At 41.9% G+C, this 26,626-nt stretch overlaps 2 protein-coding genes across 2 annotated transcripts; both read right to left on the bottom strand.

Moving 5' to 3' along the window:
- Nucleotides 1-909: 909 nt before the first annotated feature.
- Nucleotides 910-7,664, bottom strand: LOC116829888 (keratin, type I cytoskeletal 19-like). The gene is made up of 8 exons (XM_032788964.2): nucleotides 7,086-7,664; nucleotides 6,062-6,144; nucleotides 4,692-4,848; nucleotides 3,624-3,785; nucleotides 3,196-3,321; nucleotides 2,857-3,077; nucleotides 1,834-1,859; nucleotides 910-1,277 (listed from the first exon to the last, which is right to left on the bottom strand). The coding sequence occupies exons 1-8, from the start codon at nucleotides 7,662-7,664 to the stop codon at nucleotides 1,183-1,185; spliced, it is 1,449 nt and encodes a 482-aa protein (XP_032644855.1). The 3' UTR covers nucleotides 910-1,182.
- Nucleotides 7,665-16,864: 9,200 nt separating this feature from the next.
- Nucleotides 16,865-25,725, bottom strand: LOC116829893 (keratin, type I cytoskeletal 19-like). The gene is made up of 8 exons (XM_032788973.2): nucleotides 25,159-25,725; nucleotides 22,702-22,784; nucleotides 20,823-20,979; nucleotides 20,384-20,545; nucleotides 20,131-20,256; nucleotides 19,750-19,970; nucleotides 18,869-18,897; nucleotides 16,865-17,336 (listed from the first exon to the last, which is right to left on the bottom strand). Coding segments are annotated over exons 1-7 (1,176 nt in total). The 5' UTR covers nucleotides 25,585-25,725; the 3' UTR covers nucleotides 16,865-17,336; nucleotides 18,869-18,896.
- Nucleotides 25,726-26,626: the final 901 nt, after the last annotated feature.

The following is a 26,626-nucleotide window of genomic DNA, read 5'->3' as shown; positions in this document are numbered from 1 at the left end:
CCTTTCTCCACTACCTCAGAGTCCTGCTTTCCTATTTCAACGCTCCAAATGACATTATAGGGAAAAGGAACTTCCTGATCTAAAAGGGCATGTCCGTTTCTCCTTTTCAGGAAGTAATGAAGACTCCATATGAAAAGGTGCTAAGCAGGGCTTCAGCTGTTTGGAGGTGGTTATTATATTTGTCCTATTATGTCCCTAGTAAGCCATGGCATAAATGTTTAGTTCTTTAAATCTTTCCTCTTAAATCAGTCTGTCCAGTTCCTTGATCATTTTTTTCTTATTCTTTCCTAAATCCTTCCAATTTCTGGATATCGTTCCTCCACTGAACTGGTGCCTGAAGGTGTATCCCAGGTGCAATCTCCATATACAGGTATAAGCACTGAATATCAAGGGACTATTGCCTTCTTGCACCATGACCTAGTGCCTGTATGAATGCAGCCCCAAATCATACTGACATTTTCCTTCCAAATCACATTATAAGCTCATGTCTAGCTTGCTCTCCTCTGTCGTCCGTCTCTGTAAGCATGACTGCTTTCCAGGGTTCTCTCTCACCTTTGCTACCTGTATTTTAGATGATTTTCCCCAGATGTATTAACTGTAGCCGAATTTTGTTTTATTTCTGCCAATGTATTATTAGGAGTAGTGTTGGGAACTTAATAGTATATAGAATTATTCATATCTCAGTTACTCCAAAAGCTGTTCAGAACTAGAGACAATTGCAGGGAGATGTATGATGATAGTGATTTGGTTTGGATTGTCCTGGACACGTGACATGGGTGCCACACCTAACACACAAAACCATGTTGCTGATTATAAAAAATTTTTAAACAAAAACTCAACATTCATTTATTTCAAGCCAGGAGAGAAATTTTATTATCCAGACTCATACAATACAGTAAAGCTGCTGGTATGCAGTAAAACGAGCCCTTCACCTCAGGATTTAAGAACAGATAGTCAGTATAAAAGACAGAGAGGAAATTATAAGAAAGACACCAAGCTGTTGTGCACTGTTGGATTACACTGTTGTGACTATATAATTATCATTTCCATTAGCATTTTCTAGTGTGCATACTGAACAGATTCCTTGTTACTCTGTTGGCAGGTATTTCATGATTCCCTTCTCAGATGCCTCCTGTCATTAGAGCTGGTACAATACAGGTGGTCACATGTTAGTGAAGGGAATCAGTATTTCCTTTCCTGGGTCGAAATTACTTTTCCATCTACTGAATCTTCCACACTGATGCGAACCTTACTGCTGCTGCTGCTGCTAAAGGATGCTGTGATGAAGAGAAAGGGAAACAGTAATTACAACTGGGGAAATAAATATACATTCACAGAGCACTGAAGAATCCTGTTTGTCTCCCACTAGGAGCTTCCTTCACTTATCACACACACAGCCCTGCCTCTTTTCACAACATTAGACTGTCACAGTCTTGAAATATGAGGATCATGAGTTCTAAGTAAAGCTTACGTAATTTCCATATGAAAATTACATATCAAAATTGGCAGTACCTTACTGTTGGTATGACTCAGCAGAAGCTGATCAAGGGACAACCAGCTCTCCATAATTATTTAGGTTTCATAGGTATGAGTACAAGTGATCAGGTGCCTACCAGTTTGCTAGACCAGAGATAAAATAATTTTGGTCCTAAAAAAGCTGTGGGGGCTCTGGAGACAGTATGATCAATCTTTGGGAGGAGAAATGGAGATCCCTCTACTCAATGGAAGATGGGCTTGTTCAGTTCTATTTTGCCATAAGCATGGTGGTTGCATCTACCAACCCCACTACTAAATGTATTTTATTTCCTCTCTTTATTTCAAAATCCTCCTTACCATCCTTAGAGCTCCATCCCGACAGCCTGTGGAAGAGAAGAGATATGGGATTAAACTAATGAGTCCCACTGCAACTGTGCACTGTGCAGCAGATTCAATCCTACTGATGTAGTCTGACCACTGAACCGCCTCTAAATTGGAATATCCACATTTTGTGTACAAAAGATCAACTGTGAAAAACTGCAGATGCAAAATGGAGGCTCTTTTGAAAATGTGGCCCTTAAATGACCATTCAGTAGTTACGGTGTTTTGGTTGTTATTGATCTTATTGCTTATCCTTTTTGGATCATTCTGAAGGTCCAGTAACAGTAAAGAACGTGAACAGCCGTCAGTACAGCTGTAGCTGTTTAGATTCCTATTCTTGTTCTTGACATTTCTACATTTTTACTTCTCTTAAAATTTCATTATTTAAAAAAATAAAAACTAAGAGCTGATTTCCCCCTCAAAAGTAATGCTGCGACTAGCATTAATGCCAGTTCTGTTTGTGGATCAGAGTCCCCAACCAGTGAAAAGTTTATTTAAGAAGTGTTCTACACACTGGAAACATAAGGAAATAGCTTAGAATTACACTGAATAACGGTGCATGTTTGCATCGTTCTGTGGAGGAACCAGGGATGTGACATTTACTTGAGTAGTGAGAAGAGACTTTTAACAGATGGTTCTATACTAATGGCAATGATTCCCATGCAGGAAGAAACATGCAGGACCTTTATCTATTGCTCATCTTATAGCTTATCTTAGTTAATATGAGTGCATTCCCACTTGCATAATTAAAGTTTTCATTATCAGCTCATTTGCCTTTGAAGATGGACTTGCATTTTGGCAGCCTTTGGGGTTTTCCTGGACACAATAGGCCCAGTACCCAGTCAGTACAATTCAGAAATCTGCAGTAATTCTGGCTGTAATGAGGCTCAAGTCCACTTAATTTCAGGGCAGATTCCCTACATTACTGTTATAACATATGCCATGTTAACAAGATTATGTAATTCCCATTAGGGTTTTCTTTTGGACATAGTTACATACTGGGAGTCCTGGCCTTCCAACAGACGGCGGTAAGTGGCAATCTCCTGCTCTAATCTGGTTTTGATGTCCAGGAGCATCCTATACTCTTGGTTCTGCCGTTCCATGTCACATCGAAGCTCCGCCAGTTGCTCCTCAATGCTGGTGATCATGGCCTGAAGTTGTGCTAGCTGTGCACAGTATCTTCCTTCTGTTTCTGCCAAGCTGGCTTCCAATCCAGCTTTCTAATATAAAGCAAAGTTAAAGTGGGTTATCGTGCAGATTCATTCTGTAGTAGAGCAAGAGATCAAAGGGAGGCATGTCCTAATAGTGACTTATTGTGTGCATAGAACAGCCACATACCATGCTCAGCTGGGATTGGAGTTCTATCTCCAGGCCCTGCAATGTGCGTTTCAGTTCTGTAATCTCGCTCTTGCTGGTATGTATCTGTTCAGTGCTGGTGGCTACTTCACGGTTCAGCTCCTCAGTCTGGCAGAAAAACAAATACAGTAAAAAATCAAATGCAAATTGAATTACCAGATGCTTTATTTCCCAAAAGGAAAGTACCGTTCTAATCACCATTGTGGTGCTGCTTGATTTGGATCTGATTCCAAGCAATGGTCCAATGGTGAAAAGAGGATGAATGTTTAAAATCTTGGTAGGTGTATCAGGACTCTTAACTTCTTACCTAATGCAGAAACTGATCAGCAAATGCCGGAGTGTTGCAAAAAAATTGGGGCCATGATGAGCTGCTAATGCATCAATTTTTTTGTTCATTGGGATAGCCATACCTGTTTATAGAACCAGGCCTCAGCATCTCGACGGTTCTTATCAGCCAGTATTTCATATTGCTCTCTCATCTCAGCCAGGATACTGGTGAGATCAACCCCAGGAGCAGCATCCATTTCTACGCTGACCTTTCCACCCAGCTGATTGCTGTATTCTTTCATTTCCTACGGAGGCAGAAAGACACAAACGAGATTATACATTCTTCCCTTGTACACTTTCTGCCCTCAGCAATCTATATAACTTAGTTGGGAAACGTGTGGTTTGAGTTATGGTTATTACATACCTCACTGCCTGCTACCCTTAATTCCCCATTTCATTCTAAGTGGGCTCCTACAGCATGTGTAAATCCCTTACGCTTAACAATCCGTCCCGATTTGTAATTAGCTCAGACACTGTGATTTCCTTCCCCAGACATGAAGATGAGCTCTGAGAAGCTCGAAAGCTTGTGCCTTTCTCCAACAGAATTTTGTCCAATAAAAGATATTACCTCACTCCCTTGATACAGGTTGCAACATCCTCTGTTATATTAGAAGTTTTTATTTTCTTTCCTTATATAGAATTTAACTTTAGTATTTATAATTTCTGTTGCATGTATTGTAACTTTAATATCTTAACTCATGGGTTCTTTAGCAGTTACTTTTCATAAAGAAATTTATTCAGACACTGAATTTTTGTTTGAATATGAGGTTGGAGCTGAAATTTTTAAATGAAATATCTTGGTTACTGTGGATTGATGTTTATCTATGTATGTGATCTTTTTTTAAATAAAATGTCTGGAAAAGTCATATTTTGTTTTGAAATGAATGGGAATATTTCATGTAACAAATGTTGTCTATGGAGTAATTTAAAAATTTCTGACCGCATGCTCATGCATGTCAAAGCAGGTACACAACTCACATCTTTAACACAGTTTGGAATCAGAGGGATGTTAGCCTGGGGATTTGTTTTAAGGTTAAAGATATTTTATAAGTCATCCAGTTGTGAAACTATCATTCCTGGGGGTATTTTTTAATCTCAAACTGAATTCTAAATGTGGATGGTTCTCCCCATTCCATGTTTAAAGCACTCACTTCCTCATGGTTCTTCTTGAGGAAAGCCAACTCTTCCTTCAGGTTTTCAATCTGCATCTCCAGATCAGCTCTGGACAGAGTCAGCTCATCCAAGACTCTACGCAGGCCATTGATATCAGCCTCAACACTTTGACGAAGGAACAACTCGTTCTCATATCTGCAATTTTAAAAAAAGAAACAGACATTTGAAAATGCATGGCTTTGTATCCTATGTAATTATAAAAACAGGGAATCTTATGCCTGTTGTGTCAGAGAGGAACAGGACAACAGAAAGTCAGAAGAGAGACCAAAAATAGTAAGCTAGAATGTTTGTTCCAATTTTAAAGTATGCTATGCAAAAATTTGTGATAGCCATCTTGGTCCTTTATTGACATTTGACGCCATCATACCACCAAATAAATTGGCATTTTTGCCAATCCCAAGATGCCAGCACCTAATTACAACAGTGATTAGTACTATAAGACAGACTGACAGACAGATCAGGATTTAGGTGCAATGCCAGAACTGTATGTGGGAACTTAACAAAATATCCATCTACTGGGTTATCAGGCTGGTGCTCGTAAGCAGTAAGAAAATCACTATATTTAAAGAGGAAAACTTGAAAATAACAAATGTATTTGGACTTGAAATAGATTTCTGAAGTACAGATGAATATGAGCTTTATGGGTTTGTATAACTAGAGGGGGTTATTAACATCTATAAAAAAGATAATGGAAAATCCAGTTTTAGTGACCTGTCAGTTATGAAGAAAGGTATATGCTGTTAGCTTTGCCCAGGCCACTACAGGAGAAAATATAATCCCAGAGCTACTTCATTGTAAGAGGAAGTAGTTGGTGGAATCTTGGTATCTTGACAGCAGTGCCCTGAAGACAAGTTCATTTCAACAGCGTCCCTGAATGTCAGTAAACAGTCACTCTTTGGCTTTCCTATGTAGCTTTCCTCTCCTAATGCCTACATCCTCTGAGAGAGAATGAGTACAAGAAAGAGATTATCCCCCCATCCTATCATGCCACTTCTAACTGAAAGCAAATTCAGACCCTTTCTCATTTTAATATCTTTAAGTGATAATTTTTTCAGTGAGAATGAACTGTACCAAAAGTTAATAACAGTACAGAAAGCTAAGACATGAGGTATAACAAAACAGGAAAACATCTTGATTGGCTTGGTGTCATTGCTGATAACATTTCTTCTCCCATTTCTTCCTTTAGCATGTCTATTCTTTTGCCAGGATTTTCTCTTGTAAATGATAAGGGAGAAAATTCCATCCCTAAACTTGTGAGCAGCGGTTGGGAATCCATACTCTCTGCTACTATGATGAGATAGTCAGCTTCAGAAATATTCATTTGAGACAGAGAGCAAAATTAACTTACTTCAGTCTGAAATCATCTGCAGCCAGCCTAGCATTGTCAATCTCCAAAATGACTCTGGAATTGTCAATAGTAGCTGCAAGAATCTGGCAATTGGGAGACAGAAAAAAGATTCCTGTGAATAATGGTGAAAAATGACTGTACAGGGATGGGCGAACTTTTTGGCCTGAGAGCCACATCTGGGGATGGAAATTGTATGGTGGGTCATGAATACTCACAAAACTGGGGGTTGGGATCTGGGAGGGAGTGAAGGCTCCGTCTGGGGGTGGGGGCTCTGGGGTGGGGCCAGAAATGAGGAGTTCAGGGTGTGGGAGGGGGCTCCAGGCTGGGGCAGAGGGTTGGGATGCGGGAGAGGATGAGGGCTCCGGCTGAAGGTGTGGGCTCTGGGGTGGGGCCAGGGATGAGGGGTTTGGAATGCAGGAAGGGGCTGTGGACTGGAGGTGGAGCAGAGGGGTTTGAAGTATGAGAAGGGGCTCTGGGCTGAGTCAGGGGGTTGGGGTGTGGGAGAGGTTAGATAGTTGTAGATAGTAAATAGCTACTGAGACATAAAAAGCAGTAAAGAAGGGAGAAGGATTGAATCTGGGTGATAAATCATTAATCAAAACACGATTTAGGGATTCCAAAAAAACATATTTCATTATATCACCCTTACCCAACACCGTACTATTCATTGCTTATACATGGAAAAATAAAAAAACCCTAAACATTATTCATATTCTAAACATGGACCCGGGAGTTGAGTGGATAAAGTTTAATGTATTGTGTCACATTTTGTTACCATCTTAGAGCTTTCAATTAACATAAAAAAGCCTCCATTTTCAATGTGAGACTTTTATTTCAATACAATAAACAGCAATAGCTGTTCCCTTCTTTTCTGCTGGAGTGTTTTTATCCGCAATACATTTACTTTTTTGGAAAGAAATTATGACTTTGTAATTCTTTCTAATTGGTTTAAAAAGTTGGAATGTGCAATTCACTAATAACAACAAATTGCTATAACAATCCCTTCTAAATATGAATGACATACCTTGTCTCGGAGTTCATCAATTATCTTGTAATAAGGACTGTAGTCACGGTCTGGACTAGTGGGACCTTGGTTCTTATACCAGTCTCGGATTTTGATTTCTAGATCAGTATTTGCTTGCTCCAGAGCTCGCACCTTGTCCAGATAGGATGCCAGACGATCGTTCAGGTTCTGCATAGTTATCTTTTCGTTTCCAGATAGGAGGCCTCCATCACCACCACCGAAGCCCCCACCAAAGTCATAAACACCACCAAAGCCACCACCAGCACCTCCTCCAAAGCAACCACCAGCATCTCCTCCAAAGCCAGAATAAAAGCCACTACTTCCTCCATAGCCCCCACCAAAGCCAGAACCATATCCAACCCCACAGCTACTCCCCAAGCCACCACCATATCCACTTCCAGAGGAGACGTACCTAGTGGAAGAGACAGAAACACCCCTGCCACCAGATCCTCCATGGATACTTGGGGCTCTGTAGGATCCTCCCACTCGGACTGAGGAAACACGAGAGGAGCCACCGCCCCCACCCCCCAGACCACCACCATAGTTAGAAGAGGTGCTCTTCATAAAGGAAGTAGCCATGGCAGCAGCACTGAAGGATCTGGTGCCAGTTACTCAGCTTGGCCTAGGAGAAGAGAGTAAGTCTTTGCACTGTAGTGGTGCTCCATTTATACCAATCACGGTGGGTGTTATGTGACAAACCCACTCTCCAACCCTCTCCCAAAAGATCTCCACCCTTAAGGATGATGCCAGGTTATAATAATTTTGCTTACTAACGCAGCTGGCTGTACATCCCGAGGAATGGGACTTTTTTTCTTCAGTTAAACAAAAGGTATGATTCAGGATGAATGCATGTTGGTTTTTTCTGGAGGCTACTGTTCTGACACTTGGATTATGTTTTACTTTTTTTTTACATTCAAGAAAAGAAAAACCAAGTGAGTTTGACCACACCCAATTTATGCACTGTAGTCACTTTAAGAAAAAATCTTCCACAAAAGTGAGGTTTGTTTTATATAAAATTCCACAATCATTTAAAATGCGTCTTTAGCAGCTTATCCATTGCTGCTGCTTGTCCTCCCACCCCTTTTAAAAAAATCAATCAATCATGGTTTGTTTCCATCAAGACTTTGGAATCAGCTACTTTTTTATTTCTATTCTTTGCTCAGAACCATCCTTAATGGTTTGGAACCTCAACATTTAAGACATAAATTCATAATCCTGCTGATGTGTGAATCTCAAATGAACAGTGATCAATGACCAGGAGACAGTATTCATAGTTATTAAAATAACTGAATAATTATTGGGAGGTAACAGTCAAGAGAAAACAGAAGAACGGGGATGATACGAGATGAGTGAAAAGTAATTAAAAGGCTGCTGCAAAGAAGAGGTGGCACAGTTTCCCGCTGCTAACTATTGGGAAGGCTAAACGTACTGGATAGAACATTAAACAGAAAAGTTTCAGTCAGATAGAAGTTAACATTTTAATGGTGATATCCACTTGGAAACTGAACACATTTCTGAAAATGAAGGTGCAATCAATATCAAACTGATATCTTAAAAATCTCAGCCTGAGGAGTACCTATCAGAAATTATCTTAAGATATTAGTCCTGCATTAAAAGCAGGGGAGTAAACTATGTGTCCCTTTCAGTCCTAACAATTCTCTGATGAAATTCCATAACACAGATCAATCATCTGTTATTGTAATTGTGCAACATGAACTGGATGCTGTTAAGAAACATCTTTATTTCAGGATGAGACTGAACTTGTGAGATTTCTGATGCAATTATTATTTGTTCTATCCTGCTAGAGTGGTATGTATGTGTGTGTGTGAGAGAGAGAGAATGGAAACAAAGTAGCATTGCTCTTAAAACCCCTTTTCCCCCTGCCCCTACATCCCTTTTGTGGCACTTGAATGACAGTTTCCAAGGAGATTGTTTTTCAGATGAAAGCAGTGTTTTTTATTGGCGACTGGGGGTTAGCATGAGGAGTAGTAGGGCATACTACAAGTCAGAATTGTAGGTTTAGGGAGCTGGAAATGCTGCCGGTCAGGACTTACTGGCATTGGCAGTGATGTATACAGAGCCAAGTACTAGAAGCAGAGGTTGTACTGTAGGACCTGATGTGTATTGACAGGGAGAAATTTTTCCTGCCCTTCACTTCATAAGCACCAAATGTACATTTAAATCAAACATTTAAAGAAGAACTACAAATGTTACGTGTTTGCTAGCAACATCAATAAAAGAGGTTTCTATCTATCACAGTTGCCGAATTGGATAAAGATAAATACATTGGAAAATGAGATGGGAGGTCTCAGATTAACTGTCCTCAGTATCAAGGTATCACCAGAAAGACATGCACTGGGAACCAAGAACTATATCAACTGCCCCTCTTTGATCCACACCTTAACCATCTGCTTATGATACTGCCCTCTCACAATCTGTTTTCTCACCTTTCCTACTCTAGAGACAAGGCAGTATATTTCCAAATTTTGATAGCATGTTTCAAACTGATCTTGGAATTAAGCCATGGAGGCTTAATCTTGCCATGGGCTTGATTGATCGTTTTTAGTAGCTTGCCAAATCTATATATCACCAAGTCTTTAGTATCTTAAAGAACAAGTTTCAACAAACTCTTCTAACAGTGAAGAATGTTCCATAAAACCCCTGTAATGTAAGCATGCTGAAACTTACATGCTACTAGGCTCAGTTTAACTCCTACTGATCCTCTAATAAGCAAGATCAAGTTCTGTTTCACTAAAATCCTGGGTTTCAACAGAAGCCTTTGTGGAAAATATCATAGATTTTAAAGGGATACTGGACAGATTTTTCATAATTTTAAATCTTTTTTGCACTTACTGTTCATAATAACCCCTTTGGAAGCTTAAGAGTGAAATATGCTTTACTGATTTTATTTGACTCCGTGCACACACTGGATTGTTATTGGACAGGATCTCATGAACAGTAGGTAGCAGATGCAGCCGAAAAAATGAAAGCAATCTGGTGGCAAAACAGCTTAATTTATTCTCCTATAACATAACTCAGAAGAGCAACATGACAGAGAGTCAGATGTTTTTATTCCTCCTTCTGAAAAATTGAGCCTGAATTCTCAGGGCATATTTCACGTGATCAAGATCCTGCAATCCCAAAAGGGCACAGCAGTTGCAGATCTCAGCCCTTTCCATCTTTCCATCTTCTTATTCTTGATTTGTCTTTCATTTTAAATGACAAGGCCAGCTTTGTTCCAATAGTTTATAATATTTTTCTCTATATTGTTTGTAATATTTTCTTACCAAAAGTGCCAAAAACCTGTGAATTTTGGAGAAGTTCAGTTCTGGATCAAGTCTTTACAGCATGAACCAACTGCTGTTTCTTACAGAGGCTTTCACAATATAGTTCATTTCAGTGAGTCCTAGTCTGAGTGTTGCTTCTTCTTATGAAAGAAAAATGATCAAATTGTCCACAATGAGTGCAGATTGCTGGTAAACAATTTGTGTATATCTATACTTCACAATTCACATTCTGTTGGTTATTTTCATAAGCCTCAAAATATTATTACTGGCTCTTGTTTGGATTACTTCTCTAACTAGCCAATATATTATTTTACAGTCAAATAGACAGTGTGAAATTAATTGGCTTTTGTCAAATTGAGCTAAGATGTTGCTTTTCTTGAGTATTCAGTTAGTAAAACTTGAAAGATCAAAAGTTACTTTGGCTAATCAAAGTTCATTTTTGAATTTGAATAAATATTCACTGAATTCGCCCCCCCCCCCACCCGCAGTATTAGCTCAGCTCTAGATCTAGGTGTGAATCCTGATATTAACAAATGTGGGTTTCTTTTTCTAGAGACTATTTCTGTTTGTTACTCTTGGTGTATGAACCACTGAAACAATTCTTTACATTTCCCCAAACATTGACTTCTCCCTGTTTCGCCACCCTCCTGTGTTCAAATAAACCTTTCTTTGAGGTCAGTGGAGCGACGCCGTTTTACACCAGCTGAAATCTAGTTCACTGTCTTGTTCATCCAGCACTTTTGTGCAGCTGGGTATGAAGTGGAAATGACTCTACTTAGGGAGTCACAGCAGAGCCTTCCATCCACTGAGATGGTAGGAGCTGTATTGAGCTTGCCACTTGTGGTTTTTGCACACTTCACACTAACCTTTCCCTAAGATTTTATACCTCATGACTTGACCCTTACACTCAGTACTGTGCCTCTGCAAATGAGGAATTCCAAACTAAGCTGTGTATAAACTACTCCATTTGTCCTGTCTTGGCAGAGCTTTGTTGGCAAACGTACTCTGGCATGTCTGCACTTTGCAAACTCTGTTATTGTCATAGTTTTGTTAATGGATTTCTGAAAAAGAGTAGCCCGTCAGCTCATGCAGACAAAGAGTTCCATTCAGAAAGAGGCTTGTTTGTCACTCTGACCTACCCAGCCTTTGTGTGGTCAAACCATAACGATTCATCACATACCCTTGAAGGGGAGGCTGTCTATTTCTGAATGAACTGAGAGAGCCAGACTTCAGATTTAAGATGACACTATCTGAATGATTTTACATTGAATATTTCACCTGAAACCTTCCAGTACAGTAAGAGTATGTGCCCAGGAGCGGCGCCAGGGTTTTTGGCGCCCTAGGCAGGGGGTCCTTCAGCGCTACCGGTCGGCAGCAATTCTGCGGCGGAGGGGTCCTTCTGCGCCCCTGGTCTTTGGGGCACTTCAGTGGCGGGTCCCGGAGAGAGTGAAGGACCCGCCGCAGAATTGCCACCAAAGACCTGGAGTGCAGAAGGACCCCCCGCCACTGAATTGCCACCGAGGATGGCAAAATGCCGCTCCCCCAAATCCTGGTGCCCTAGGCGACCGCCTAGGTCTCCTAAATGGAAGCGCCTGCCCTGTATGTGCCAATATTTTCAAATTTTCGTGCTTAAAATTAGGCACTAAAATCCATATTTTGGTGCCTAAATAAAAGTGGCCTGATTTTCAGGGCTGCTGAGCATCTGCAGGTTGGGCTTCAATAAAATTTGTGAATATTTAGCACCTCTAAAAATCAGGACATTCCTTTACATGGTTAAATGTCCATTTAGTACCTAACTTTAGATACTGAAATTTGAAAATGTTGGCTGTAGTATGTCCATGCAGGAAAGTGTCCCCATACATCTTACTTTCTACCCTGTAGCATTTAATTACACAAACGATGCATGATAGAAATACTCAGCCTCATAAGTCCACATAATGCAAAGCACATTGAGGGTTAAGCATTTTTCACATATTGTTTTAACTATTGCAGTGTCAAAGAACCTGACTTACTGTGTGAGCATGTAACTTGCTGTAAGCTAACTAATGTCAGTACTCTGTTGGGACACCCTTTCTGTTCAGACACTTGGAATAAAGAGAACTCTGACAAAAATTACAAACCTGCATGGAATGGGCTCCTGTGTATAGCCTTTGGAGAATAAAGACAGAACTGGAGATCTTTGCTGTTCTGGAATGGATTCCAGATGTAACCACTGAGTTTAGGAGACAAGGGATTTGCAATTTGATATGAAACATTTGTTAGAAAGTGAGTCAGCAACTTTGAATGAGAGCTACAGAAGCCTCTTTGTGTTTGATGTGTTACAGACTGCTCCCACAGGCAGATGTGAAATATAAAGGTATACTGTTTTAGAACAAGGTTCATCTCTACCAAAGCTAATGCTTTTATTCATGATTGCAATACTCCCAGCTCTTCTGATTCTGTGCTCACCTCCAGCTCTGCCAAGGCACCTCAGTGCAATTTCTGTTCCTGTCTTAGTCTCCCCCTCACTCCCCTGCCTTTGTCAATGCACCTCAGTCCTGATCTGCATGGGTAGGATTCTGTGGTGGGGTCAAGAGGTGTTTTCATTATTTTCCCTCCTGTGGTTACTTTTCATTCAGACAACTTTCTAATGTGATCTTGTCAGATTCCAACAAATTAAGCAGGGACAGGCTGTGTCAGTACTTGAGAAGAAATCTCCAAGGAATACCCAGGGTGTTGCAGGAAATGATGTTGGCAATTCCCATGAGTCACTACCAAATGAATGAATCAGTATGGTGTTTGCCCCCATGATTAAAAGGGTTTGCTCACATTTTGTGGATGAGATTCATGGTCTTGGGATACTTCTGGATACTCAGATGCTCTCACAATCCCAGGTACTGTATTAGCCAGATGTGTCTTTTCTCGTCCCTGCTTGGCTCAGAGAATGTAGCTGTTCTCTCTAAGGTGGAAGTTGTCACAGTGCTCCATGCCTTTGCCACCTGCAGATTAGAATTACTGCCATGCTACACTTGAAGACCATTCTGAAACTAACATTGATGCAAAATGCTTTGGTTGGTTTACTTATCAGTGCTAATTAGAGGGGTTGTGTTACATCAACACTGCAGAGGTTGAACTGGCTTCCTGGTCACTTCCCAATACAATTCAAAGTGCTGATAATAACCTTTAAATCCCTGCATACTTTGGGACCCAAGAGCTCTCTTTTCTCCCCATATCCTACTGCAGTGTTGAGATCTGCCTCTGTGGTTTTATTCAGAGTCCTTATTAGAGCAGAATGCTTTAAACAGAGATGCCTCAACTATTGAATTCACTTCCTACTTTGCACTAACAAACCGCAATGTATGCATTGTGGCAAACTCAGGACAATTAGCTACCAGGAGAGGGGTAGTAATTGGTCCCGGAAGGCTTAGCCCTGGAGGAATAAGGTTCAGCTGGGACAGGGGTTAGCAGGGAACTAATTAGGTTCAGCTGGCCCCAATTGCTGGAGACCTTTTTAAAACCTCCCTGGCAGGGAAGCAAGGGGGGTGGGTGGAAGAGAGAAGCAGGGTAGCTGCCAGCAAGTAGAGGCAGCTAAACTATGAGACTTTTCTTGCAAGGTAGATTGCATCCTCCCCAGAAGGAGAGGAAACTAGAGCAAGGGGCTGGCTGAGAAGGGGTCAGCCAGACCCTGTGAGATTGGGAAGGGGTTTTTTTTTCTTTGACTTTGCCCAAGCCTGTATCTCTGAGGCTAAAAGGGACTGAGCTAACAAATGGAGAGGCAGGTACTTTGCCACAGCATTTTAAGGGCACATCTAAATCTGTGTGTTTGCTTGAGATTTTGTCTGAATGGATAAGATGGGTGTTTTTTTATTTAGGGCTATGTGTGAGGTTGAGTTAATAGGTTTTGGCTGACATTGGTCAACTCATCATAAGGTTTTTAATAAAATTATTATTATTGTTCTTGTTATTTATCTAGCAATTATACTGCACTAGAAACCAGAGGCCTGATTTAGGATCAGGGCCTCATTATGTCATGTGCTGTACAACCACATAACAAGTGACAGTGTCTACCTCAAATGGTCTCTGCACATGTGACTGAAATGACTAATTGACACTTTTAAAAAAAAAAAAGCAAACAGGAAATTTAGAAAAAGCATTCTTCACTTTCTTTCCAAAACTATTGGATACTATTGTTCTGTGCTGTTAACCAGCTGATATATAGCTGTAATTAATTAAATTATCTCTGTTTATTATCTCTATTTTCAGCACTCTGTTAAGTTTGTAAAATGCTCTGGGAAACTTCAAGATGAAAGCAGTATGTAATGTACAATATTACTTCCTAGTAGATTTATCTCTTCATTTTATTTCAGCTACCATTAAAAATGCATAATTTCCATGTTTTTTTAAAAAGCCTCTTTTAGAGATGAGATTAAGAACACCAGATTCATTTCACAACCATCTGAGTCTCTTTTTAGAGATTTGGAAACAGGTCTCACTCTCCAGCTGAGGAAAAGCTAGTTTGCTAACATCTGTTTGTCTAGCTGTAACTTCTAAACTGTGTATCTTCCCTAGCTGACCTCATTCTTCTGCAGCATGGCTAGAAACAATTTTCAGAAAAATGTCAATAAAAGTGCTATTAATTCCAAGAGGGTTACCCCCTCTTACTTCTCTGCTAAACTCTGCTCGGACTGTGACTCAAGCCCTGGACAAGAGAGCAGGGCAACTCCCCACTGTGAGCAAGTAGGCAGCAAGAAGATGGGGAGGGAGAGGAGGGAGCCCTGGCTTACTTGCTGATCAGAGTATCTGGGTGGGTGCTCAGAGAAGAATTCTTTGTTTCATAAAAAATGGAGAAGTATTTTACTCCTTCCCCAGAGCAAGGGGAAGGAGGGGAAACATTGTTACCCTCTGAGACACAATTTGCAATTTGGTCTGTTTCTAGGGGATACAGCTATGCTTTGCTCCTTACTCGGGGCCCATTGTAAAGCAACTCTCCAGCCCTTGGTGACTAATCAATAACATGGCTATCATGATACTTGGAGATGCGGATATGTTATACTACAGGTAGGCAGGTACTCTGAGTATTTTGCATATTGAGCTGCCTTTTAACACGAAGCTGATAAGGATGCCACTGGTTTATGTCAAAACCCCAGTCATAACATACAGTTTCCAAAGCAATGGCTGTGAATGAAATTTGATACTTGGGGGACTGAGCAATTCTCTTCAGTGCCTCGGCTATGATAAATCTTTAAGGGACTTTGGAATGAAAATTGTGCCCTTTGACTCTGAAAAGACATCAGCTCTTCTGCTTCTTTGAACTACTTTATTTTGTTTTTTAAGTTATTGGTTTTTTTTTCTGTGAATCTATAACTCTGGTTAATTCCTGCCTCTTAGGGGGTCTGGGTGAAGGAAATGTGGGAATGCAGAGGGTTAACATTGGGGAAGATTGCAGAAATCTGACTTAATTCTGTGTGGATCACTGACTGAAATTTCTCAGATTTCTGTATTCTGTTGCACTCATAATGTTTTATCAGTGAAAAACTTTATGGGATGGAATATCCTTCAAAACTAAAGCTAGGTCCCAGCTTAAAGGCTCCAAAATTCTAGATCACAAAGCCAGCTTGGTTAGAACATACCATGGCTCATTCTGGTTGCTATTTGCAGAAATCAGTGAGCCCTAATAACCTCAATAAGGCTACCACAGCACTATTTGATGGTAGCTATTGTTGTAGAACAGGGGTAGGCAACCTATGGCATGAAGGTGGCACGCGAGCTGATTTTTAGTGGCACTCACACTGCCTGGGACCTGGCCACTGTTCTGGAGGGCTCTGCATTTTAATTTAATTTTAAATGAAGTTTCTTAAACATTTTAAAAACCTTATTTACTTGACATACAACAATAGTTTAGTTATATATTATAGACTTATAGAAAGAGACCTTCTAAAAACGTTAAATGTATTGCTGGCATGCGAAACCTTAAAAAAGAGTGAATAAATGAAGACTCAGCACAGCACTTCTGAAAGGTTGCCCACCTCTGTTGTAGAACAACCAAGTAAGTATCAGTGCCAACTCAGCAAGCATGCGGTATGGCAAATGATGAACCAGTTTTGTGCTCCTGTCTGGGAAGCTGGAAAGCTTTGCAGTCAGGCATTGGAGACTACTACCATTCACTCTAAATGACTTTGGGTCTGATACTGCAAGATATTAGCACTGTCTCTAGTGTGCTGAGTCTGCTCAATTCCTGTTGAACTCAATGGAAGTTGAGGGTGCTCATATCTTGCAGAAGATGCTCAGTATGTTGTAGGATAGGGTCAGGCCTTTTACAATGGCCCAGTTACGTTGTTGTAAGTATTCAGAGACTGAAGGTTTGTTGCTATTGGAGGCGGATTGGATATGCATTTGCCACTTAACGGGGTATGGAGTAGAGGTTTATCTTTTAGATTGAGAATAAATGTGTTTGAACATATAGTGCGTGAAAAGATTTTACATAACTTTCCATCTTGAGGGATCCTATATGTTTCTATTTGATCTTACTCCATTGACATACTTTATTCTCCACCCATGAACACCGGTTCCCACTCACCATGTTTTTACCAAGAGTACTTTAATAGTCCTTTTCAGTTGGCCACAGCCATTGCTATTCATAATAATATCTATTCAGTATATCACAATAAGCAGACAGAAGTAAACCAGATGATTTTATTAGACAGTAGAAACAGCAGAGATCGTAGTAAAAGAGAACTGGAAATGTAAGAACAGCTAACCCAGTTCATAGATGTATCCCTAATACATGGCCCCATTCGAGCTTGACCATTGTGTGGTCTAGAATTTCTTAGAAGTGAGTATCTCAAAGCACTACTGTCTGTCTGCGATGGCACCCTTTGGTTCCTGCTCATCTAGTGCTTTTATTCTTCGAGAGTAAGAGAGTCCGAGTCTCTTCAGTAGTTCTTTTCATCAGCCACCTTGTCTCTTTTGCTGCTGCTTTGAGAGCCTGCAGTAAATAAGGAGGTAAAGAACAACTATTACACAGGTGAAAACAGCTTCAGCGAGTGAAGAGAAAAGTTTAGCTCCAACCTCTACTCTCAGTCCCCCCTCTCAGAACTTTTCTTTGTAATATCATTGAATTTGAAGCATGTGTCACTTCCACAGTATTTTGCAAGATACTGTGGACCCAAGAACATTCACAGCAAATTCTCCTTAAATGTGTGCATAATAGTTCTGAACTGGTCAGTCTTGAATTTCTTCATAGTCCTCTCACCCGTAGGAATGATTGTGTGCTTGGCTGTGTATATAGCCATTTATTGTGCTTAGATACTTCCCCCCTACATACACCTTTAATATCTTGCTGTGACTATATAAAGATCCCTAGCAAGGAGCTGTAAACTGTTAAAAATTTCTAAGTAGACTGAATGACATTAATTGTTTGAATTCTATCAGTCACAGGGAGTAATGTAGGGTTGCCAACGTTCTGATTTCCCTTTCCCTTCCCCCTGCCCTGCCCCTTCGCTGAGACCCCACCCCTGTTCCGCCCTGCTCTCAATTCACTCCAATGCCTGTCCCTCCGTCACTCACTCTCCCCCCACGTTTGCTTACTTGCTCATTTTCACCAGGCTGGGGCAGGGGGTTAGAGTGCAGGAGGGGGTGAGGCTCTGGGGTGGGGCCGGGAATGAGGGATTTGGGTATAGGAGGGGCTCCAGACTGGGGTGTGGGGGTTGGAGTGCAGGAGGTTGAGGGCTCTGGCTAGGGGTGTGGGCTCCAGAGTGGGGCCAGAAATGAGGGGTTCAGGGTGCAGGAGGGGGATTGGAATGTGGGGGTTGAGGGCTCCAGCTGGAGGGGTGGGCACTGGGCTGGGGCTGGGGATGAGGGTGGGGAAGGGGCATGGCAGGAGGCAGGGCAAGGTTGTTCAGTTTTGTGCAATTAGAAAGTTGGCAGCCCTAGAGGGGGTGTGGGGTGAAGGCTTTAGGAGGGAATTTGGGTGTAGGAGGGGACTCAAGGCTGGGGTGAGGGGTTGGGGTGTGGGAGGGGGTGCATGCTCCAGGCAGCACTTACCTCAGGTGGCTCCCTGAAGCGGCCAGCAGGTGCCTGTGGCCCCTATGTACAGGGGTGGCCAGGGAGGCTTCACACGCAGCCCTCGCCTGCAGGCACTGCCCCTGCAGCTCCCATTGGCCACGGTTCCAGGCCAATGGAAACTGTGGAGCTGGATCTTGGGGCAGGGGCAGCGTGCAGAGCTTCCTTGGCTGCTCCTGCGCCTAGGAGCCACAGGGACAATGGCGGACGATTCTGGGAGCCATGCGGAGCCAGGACAGGCAGGGAGCCTGCCTTAGCCCCACTACACCTTTAACGGCCCAGTCAGCAGTACAGACCGGAGCCGCCAAGGTCCCTTTTTGACCAGGCGTTCCAGTTGAAGACCGGACGTGTGACATAGGCACCAAGATGGATACCACTCATCAATAGAGTCTTCTTTTTATAAAATAAAAAATACTCTGCCTTTTAAAGGTTCCCATACAGAGCAGGAATCCTTACCAGCAGTTCCATAAAGGGTCCAAAACATCCTGTGGCACAAAGAGAAAATAATTATAGCAAAGAACAATCACAAATATCAAGTGTTGGATGAGAGGAAGATATGAAAAAGTCAAGTCTCTCTATCAGGTGCCCTTTTCAGCATCAGGAAAGAGAGTTTATCTCCTTGCTGGTTCCTGTACTGACTCTTCTGCTCCTTAGCTCAGGGAAGAGGAAACTATAGAAAATATGTCAGAAAAGGACAGAAGTGGCAAAGAGGATTCTGGAACTAAGGAAATAAATTAAATACAAGAAATTTAAGAATCTGTCCAACCCCAAACGGTTTTTCATGTTCCAGAATATGAGGAATGTTTTCCCTTTGGTGCCACACATGAACTGAGAGAAGGCTATGGCATCATATCTAGGGTAAAGTTATACTGCTGTTTGAAATTAGCTAGATAACTGGGTCTGTGTTCAAATCCCTCCTTACGATTCACTTCCACCATGATGCCTAAAAGAAAAGAACCAGCTGTGCATATTTGGAGATAATCTATTTAATTTATAAAACAACACTAACAACATTGTTTTTTTAAGACATTGTGTAACTATGGTCTAGGCATTACTGGAAACAAATAATAAATTAACTAGAAATAATTAATTAATAAAAATAATAAATAATTAATGTAGATGTATATAATGCAAATAATAATTCCCATCTGCACAACACTGGTAGGATCATTGACATTTGCAGATTTGTCATGTATCCTGGAAATGTTGTCCACTGGACATTTTAGAGTCTCCAAGTGTATTTTAAACTGAACCTACTGTGGTGCAGAGTTACCACAGACGTATCATGATAGTGTAATAACCCTCAAATGTCTTTTGCAGTGAGTATAGTTACGTACTAGGAGTCATGGCCTTCCAGCAGCTGGCGGTAAGTGGCAATCTCCTGCTCCAGACGGGTCTTGATGTCCATGAGTATCTTGTAGTCACTATTCTGCCGCTCCATATCAGCTCGAAGGTCGGTCAGCTGTGCTTCAATGTTTCCAATCAGGTGCTGGATCTGTGCCAGCTGGGCACCATAGCGATTCTCAGTGTCTGCCAAGGTGCCTTCCAAGGCAGCTTTCTGAGAATAGAGAAGTTGGAAGAAAAAACATTCAAAGGCTGTCACCAAATACAGGATTGGTCTTTAGAAAGGAAACACCTTTGATTAGAGGTCATTTATCACTATATCTTTCCTAGCAGGGATTTATAAATTGCAAACCTTGGCAGAAATTGCCACATACCATGCTAAGCTGGGACTGAAGCTCTATCTCCAGGCCTTGGAGGGTGCGTCTCAGATCTGTGATTTCAGTCTTGCTGGTCTGGAGCTGTTCAGTATTGATGGCTACTTCTTGGTTCAGCTCTTCAATCTGAAGCAGGGAAAACATTTGAAAACTGGAGCAGTTTTCTGAAGATCATGAAAGGCTGTAGGAGCCCTTTTCTTACAAGAGGTTTGAAATTCTTCTCTTCTGTCTTGTATTGTTGTATTTTTTTTACCTTGCTGTTGAACCAAGTTTCAGCATCCTTCCTGTTCTTCTCAGCCATGACTTCATACTGGTCTCTCATGTCAGCCAGGACCTTGGTCAGATCAATACCTGGAGCAGAGTCAACCTCAACACTGACTTGGCCACCTGTTTGCCCATCTAGGGCTTTCATTTCCTATAGTAACATTGCAGAGAAAGACACAAGAAGGCACAAGCATTACTGAAAGACACTACTAATCTCTCTTGAATTCAGCCACTCTCCTCAAGGGCTAACCTGTGATTGACCATTCTCAAATATTTGCAGGTGGGAGGCTATATTTACCCAATCTATAAAGAAGCTTTTTATATTCTATTAGAAAGCCCAACATAACTGAGAAATTTCAGATTCCCTTCTACATATCAGTCATCTTTTTCCTACTGCTATTTTCAAATGTATGCTTCGGGTTTTTTACCTCCTCATGGTTCTTCTTTAGGTAAGCCAGCTCCTCCTTCAGACTTTCTATCTGCATCTCCAGGTCAGTTCTGGCCAGGGTCAGCTCATCCAGGACTCTTCGCAGGCCACCGATGTCAGCCTCAACACTCATACGCAGCGCCTGCTCTGTTTCATACCTTCAAAAAAGCAGACAAAAACAGAACAACACCAAGAGTTATTAAAATCTAGAACAAGGGGCAAATAGTATTTATTACCATTTGCGTTTGACTTTGACTTAAGTTTTCTTCATCATATAACAAAGCCCTATATTTGTAATTATGAATCTATCCCAATACTTTGCACATAGGTTTATATGAGCAGTATAACTTACATGACGTGTACAGCACTGCTCTAATTTAACATATGGAATTTAATGATACACCTCTACCTCGATATAACACTGTCCTAGGGAGCCAAAAACTCTTACCGTTTTATAGGTGAAACCGTGTTCTATCGAACTTGCTTTGATCCACCGGAGTGCGCAGCCCCGCAATCCCCCAGAGTGCAGTTTTGCCACTTTATATCAGAATTCTTGTTATATCGTGTTGCGTTATATCAAGGTAGCGGTGTATTACTTTAATAGAGCAAGACATTGTGCCGGAAGGTGTTGTGTGATCTTCCCTCTACACTCCATACAGGTACCTTGTAGGATGCTATACTACAGTTTTTCTAATCCTTATAAAGCTCCTTATATGGCTCTGCAGAGTCATTTTCAGCATCCTCATTATTGTAGCTATTATTGACTTTGTTGAATTGTGTCATGATTTTATAGACTGGTGTCTGCTAACATATAGGAGGAGGTCCACCCAATCCAAAGGTTGGTTGATTAAGCCAGGTACATTGTGAAACCCATATTATATATTGGCGATATCCATTTTCAGACCATATTTTTATTGTCTAGTTTTAATGCATGGGCTTTAGTGACATTCCTTTTGCTTTTCCAAATAATAATGACATGAATATCTGCCTGGCTTTCAGTTAGGGTTGCCAACTTTCTAATCACACAAAACCAAAAACCCCTGCCCCATTCCTTCTCCAAGGCCCCACCCCCACTCGCGCCATCCCCCTTCCCCTCCATCACTCGCTCTCCCCAACCCTCACTCACTTTTACTGGGCAGGGGGTTGGGGTGCAGGAGGGAGGTGACAGTTCCAGCTGGGAATCTGGGCTCTGGGTGGGGCCAAGGATGTGGGGTTTGGGAAAGGGCTCTGGGCTGGGGATGCAGGCTCTGAGGGGACCAGAAATTAGGGGTTCGGGGTGTGGAAGAGGGCTCTGGGATAGAGCAGGGGATGAAGCGTTTGGGGTGCAGGAGGGCGCTTGGGCAGGGTGTTCGGGGAGTGCGGGATCCGGGAGGGAGTTTGGGTGTTGGAGGGGACTCTGGGCTGGGGCAGGGGGTTTGACATGCAGGCTCCCGGCGGCACTTACCACAGCTCCCAGGAATCAGCTGCCAGGTCCCTGCAGCCTCTAGACACATGGGTGGCCAGGGAGGCTCTGCGCGCTGCCCTCGTGCCCACAGGCGCCACTCCCACAGCTCCCATTGGTCATGGTTCCTGGTCAATGGGAACTGCGGAGCCGGCCCTCAGGGTGAGGGCAATGCGCGGAGCCTTCCTGGCCATCTATGAGCCATGGGGCTGCAGGGACCTGGTGGCTGCTTCTGGGAGACATGGGAGCTATGGGTGGCAGGGAGCCTGCCTTAGCCCTGGGCTCCCAATGCACCGCTGACCGGACTTTTAATGACCTAGTTGTGGTGCTGACGGGAGCCACCAGGGTCCCTTTTTGACTGGGCGTTCCAGTCCAAAACTGGACGCCTGGCAACCCGACTTTCAGTATGTATCTCCTTGCCTTAGAGGAATTTACTCACTTGGTTTTGAAGTCATCAGCAGCCAGCCTGGCATTATCAATCTGCAGAACAATCTTGGAGTTGTCAATGGTGGCAGCAAGAATCTGGAAAAAGCCAAGTGGCACAGCGTGAGTCATGGTCTAGGCTGAAATGTCCATATGCCTCCATTCATGCCTCCATTCCACTCCAAAGTAGGCCTGTCTCTCTTTGATCAAGGGCAGTAGGGTCTTCAGTTAACATACTGGACAAAATTAATCTCTGATGTAACTCCACTCAAGGCTGTGAAGCTGCACCAGGAATGGATTTGCCCCTTACTTTGTGTGATCTGCCATTACGGATCTACCCATCAGTTTCTGAGAAGTAGCATGTAGATCAGGAAATGGCTCCTCCTCTGGGCAGGCTCACTGAATTCCACTGACATGATCAGAGTTAACCCTACCACCGGATTAAAGAGCCACAAGGAGACAGAGGTGCTGAGCAAAGGAAGTCTGCTGAGTCTTCCCGGCCAGAAGTTCTGCTCAGGAGGCTTTTATTTGTGTTAGCCCTGACCTGAGATTTGGAGGCTCATATTACTTTTATATAAATAAAAACAAATTATGCCTTTGTATATAACTCTACAATGGAACACAATATAATAATGATAATATATGAAAATTCTGTATCACATTTCTATAGAGTTTGAATGTATTTTATCTCCTAGCCTAATCCTACAGCAGGTTCCCCGGCTCCAGAATGCTGAGTGATTCCTGTAACACACCATGAAGAGAGAGTTCTGTTTACTTAAAACTTTTCCCCTGTGTGCCTTACCTGACAAATGTACTTTTATGGGCCACCTTGTGTGGAGTTGGGAAGGAATTTTCCCCCAGGTCAGATTGGTAGGAACCTTGGCAGGGTTTCACCTTTCTCTGCAGTGTGTGGACGCAGGTCACTTGCCAGAATTATCTGGATATATGTCACTTTATCATTTTCCTTCCATTGCAGGGCCTTGGGCTTTGGCATCTCCAGTTCTGTGCCTGTGGCACATAATAGTCTGTTCTCTTGTGGGCTGTAATACTTTGCTCTAATTTCGATGGTTGAGTTTAGTGTGTGGATTTTGGGTGGTGGTGGTGGCCTGTGGTTTATGGAAGATCATATTGGTTGATCTGGTAGTCTCTTGTGGCCTTACATTCTATGACTATCAGAAATCAATAGGTCACCTGGAAAGCAGTGGAAGCTGTTGACTCTCATGAGTGGGGAATAAAGAACAAGAGCCCAGGAGATTTCAAATGAGAGAATCTAATTCCAGCTCTTCTTTTTTGGAGGTTCACTTCCCAGATCAGTACAGTGTGAGCGAGGTAAGCCCAAGGGAAAGGAAGCTGTGTGGGTGGGGTCATGAACTCCACACTAAGCTCTGAAAAATAAACCTTAGGTTTTCTCATGAGACTGAGTGTGTACATAGTTCAGTCAGCAATCGTGTATGTCTTCTAAGGCATGCACCACACTTCAACAAACTGTTGTTGTGCAGAATAAATCCTGTACTGTATGCACTTAATTTAGTTAATGTCGGCTTTTTCTTTTTTCATTAGGTAACATATTTAAACACTTCTTCAAAGTTCAAGCTCAGGAGGCAAAATAAAAAGGGTTAAAAAAATCTCAGTTTCATGTGTTAAAATTCTGAAGTGCTCCAGTTCACATGTGCAAACCCCTGTATTTGGTCAGTTCTTATTTTAACTGTAAATATCAACTCAGAGATAGTCATCTTTTCTGATAACTGTTAAAGCAGTGCACATACTGGCTGTCCAGAGTCTTCAACAAAAGTGTATGATTGGTCAGTGACTGCAGAGATAGACAGATACCTACAGTAGTTTGACAAGATTTAAATTGAAGGATTACTTTTTTTTTTTTTTTTGGTATGCCAAATTCATTCCAAAACCAAATTGATACGACCTCGTTGAGTTCAGTAGGAATTACATTCACTTACACCAAGGCTAAATTTCATACAATAATTGTGCAGAATTAATTGAGAAAAATGTAAGGACTTTACTAGTGTTTTCAGGGGCATTGAGCAAATGTGTTTGTGGGAGTTATTGGGGACCTCAAATCATTTCACCATTGACTATTAAAGGTGTCACTTGTGCACATTTTCTTAGTTGACAATTTTAATAGCAGATACATTTCATACTGGGCATTGTCATTGTCCATCCCTTCTGATTCATTACATAGTCACATCACCCTTCTGTTCTCCCATAATCCATCATTCCTTTTGGCTGGTTTTCTTTTGAGGCTTTTCTTTTAATCTCTTACTAAATTTCAGAAATGTAATTGAGGCTGAATTTGTCTTTCACTGTTACTGGAAACTACATAATAAAACATTTATCATTATTTACAGATGATAATGTTTTTCTTTCATCTGCTAATAATAGTCACATGATATATATGCTGTTTTAACAAATATTTGGGTCTATCCTTAGGTGCTTTTTAATAAACTTTAACACCTACCTTGTCTCGAAGATTGTCAATAGTCTTGTAATGTAGGCTATAGTCACAGGTTGGCCCTGGTCCTTGTTTCTGGTACCAGTCTCGGATTTTTACTTCTAGCTCGGAATTTGTCTCCTCCAGAGTACGTACTTTTTCCAGGTAGGTCGCCAGGCGGTCATTCAGGTTCTGCATAGTTGTCTTTTCATTTCCAGAAAGCAGGCCATCACCACCACCAAAGCCACCATACAAACCACCACCATATCCACCACCAAGGCCACCTCCTACCCCAGAAGAGACAAACCGAGCCGTAGAGACAGAAATACCCCTGCCACCAGATCCTCCATGGATACTTGGAGCCCTGAAGGAACCAACAGCCTGACCGAGTGAGGAACCACTAATATTACCTAACCCAGAAGCAGTTACTTGCTTCGAGCTGTAAGTGGACATGGTTAGTAGATAGCAATGATCCAACTCTAAGCACAGTTCACACAGTTTGTGCTCTTGGAGCAGGAGTGAAAGATTCTTTCTCTGACCTGGCGTCTTTTATGCCTTTATGCCTGTGACAATGGGAGTTGTCCATAGAACATGATATGTAAACCCGTGGAATTCACCAGCCGTAAGCCTTTTGCCAACACTTAAATTCTTTTTATTGGTCAGTCGATATGAAGTGGGCTGTGTTTCTTTGCCAAGTACTTTCAGACATACCAGATTTCTTTTTTTTCTCCCTTCTCTTCCTCTTCAGACAAAAGGTGTGATTCACAGTATGTGGCTCTCTGCCCAAAGAGACATTTGTGACTCTAGAATGCTAGTTTACTTATACTGAAACAAAAGACCCTTAAGCACCCTCCCCTTCTGCACTATACAGTGCCTCTGTTGTGAAAACTGTCCTTAGGTAATTTCAGAAGAAGGATTATAATACATAGTAATGCAGTTAGTGGCTGCTAGGCTGTTAATAGAGCTTTGTATAGACGGAGCCCAGATGACAAACAGCACTGTGAGAAGAGAGCTTTGGAAAAATAAATTCCCACACTTACCCAACTTTTTCATTACTTCTCCTATAAAATTCTTTGATCAAAGAAAAATTTCTCAAACGCGGGTTCTTTGCTCTCAGTTCCTTCTAGGAGTACCACAGGACAAAGGGTTTGACGGTAGAAAGGGCTTACATGAAAATATTTGTTTCTTTTCATAATATGACAGTCTCTTTCAGTGAGCCATGGTTTGATTTTTTTCCCCCTAGCCCTAATTCACAGAATCACAGAATTGTAAGTCTGGAAGGGGCCTCGAGAGGTCATCTAGTCCAGTCCCCTGCACTCCTGACAGGACTAAGTATTATCTAGACCATCCCTGACAGGTGTTTGTCTAACCTGCTCTTAAAAATCTCCAATGATGGAGATTCCACCACCTCCCTAGGCAATTTATCCCACTGCTTAATCATCCTGACAGTTAGGAAGTTTTTCCTAATGTTTTTCAGCTAGTCCTTTAACCTTCA

This window comes from Chelonoidis abingdonii, chromosome 21, assembly GCF_003597395.2.
Source record: "Chelonoidis abingdonii isolate Lonesome George chromosome 21, CheloAbing_2.0, whole genome shotgun sequence".
In the NCBI taxonomy this organism is placed as follows: Eukaryota; Metazoa; Chordata; order Testudines; family Testudinidae; genus Chelonoidis; species Chelonoidis abingdonii.
Note: the sequence above shows the minus strand (reverse complement) of the source record. Positions and strands in the feature narration are given on the sequence as shown.

What these genes read in the sequence shown, in the direction of transcription:
- LOC116829888 (XM_032788964.2), bottom strand. Translation starts at nt 7,664, where the DNA reads ATGGCTACTTCCTTTATGAAGAGCACCTCTTCTAACTATGGTGGTGGT. An exon ending in TCCAATCCCAGCTGAGCATG is followed by an intron (nt 3,078 to 3,195) that starts GTATGTGGCTGT and finishes GCTTTATATTAG; the next exon opens with AAAGCTGGATTGGAAGCCAG. An exon ending in GGGATGGAGCTCTAAGGATG is followed by an intron (nt 1,278 to 1,833) that starts GTAAGGAGGATT and finishes TCTTCATCACAG; the next exon opens with CATCCTTTAGCAGCAGCAGC.
- LOC116829893 (XM_032788973.2), bottom strand. Translation starts at nt 25,584, where the DNA reads ATGTCCACTTACAGCTCGAAGCAAGTAACTGCTTCTGGGTTAGGTAAT. An exon ending in GCTGATGACTTCAAAACCAA is followed by an intron (nt 20,980 to 22,701) that starts GTGAGTAAATTC and finishes GCTTTTTTGAAG; the next exon opens with GTATGAAACAGAGCAGGCGC. An exon ending in TTCAGTCCCAGCTTAGCATG is followed by an intron (nt 19,971 to 20,130) that starts GTATGTGGCAAT and finishes CTCTATTCTCAG; the next exon opens with AAAGCTGCCTTGGAAGGCAC.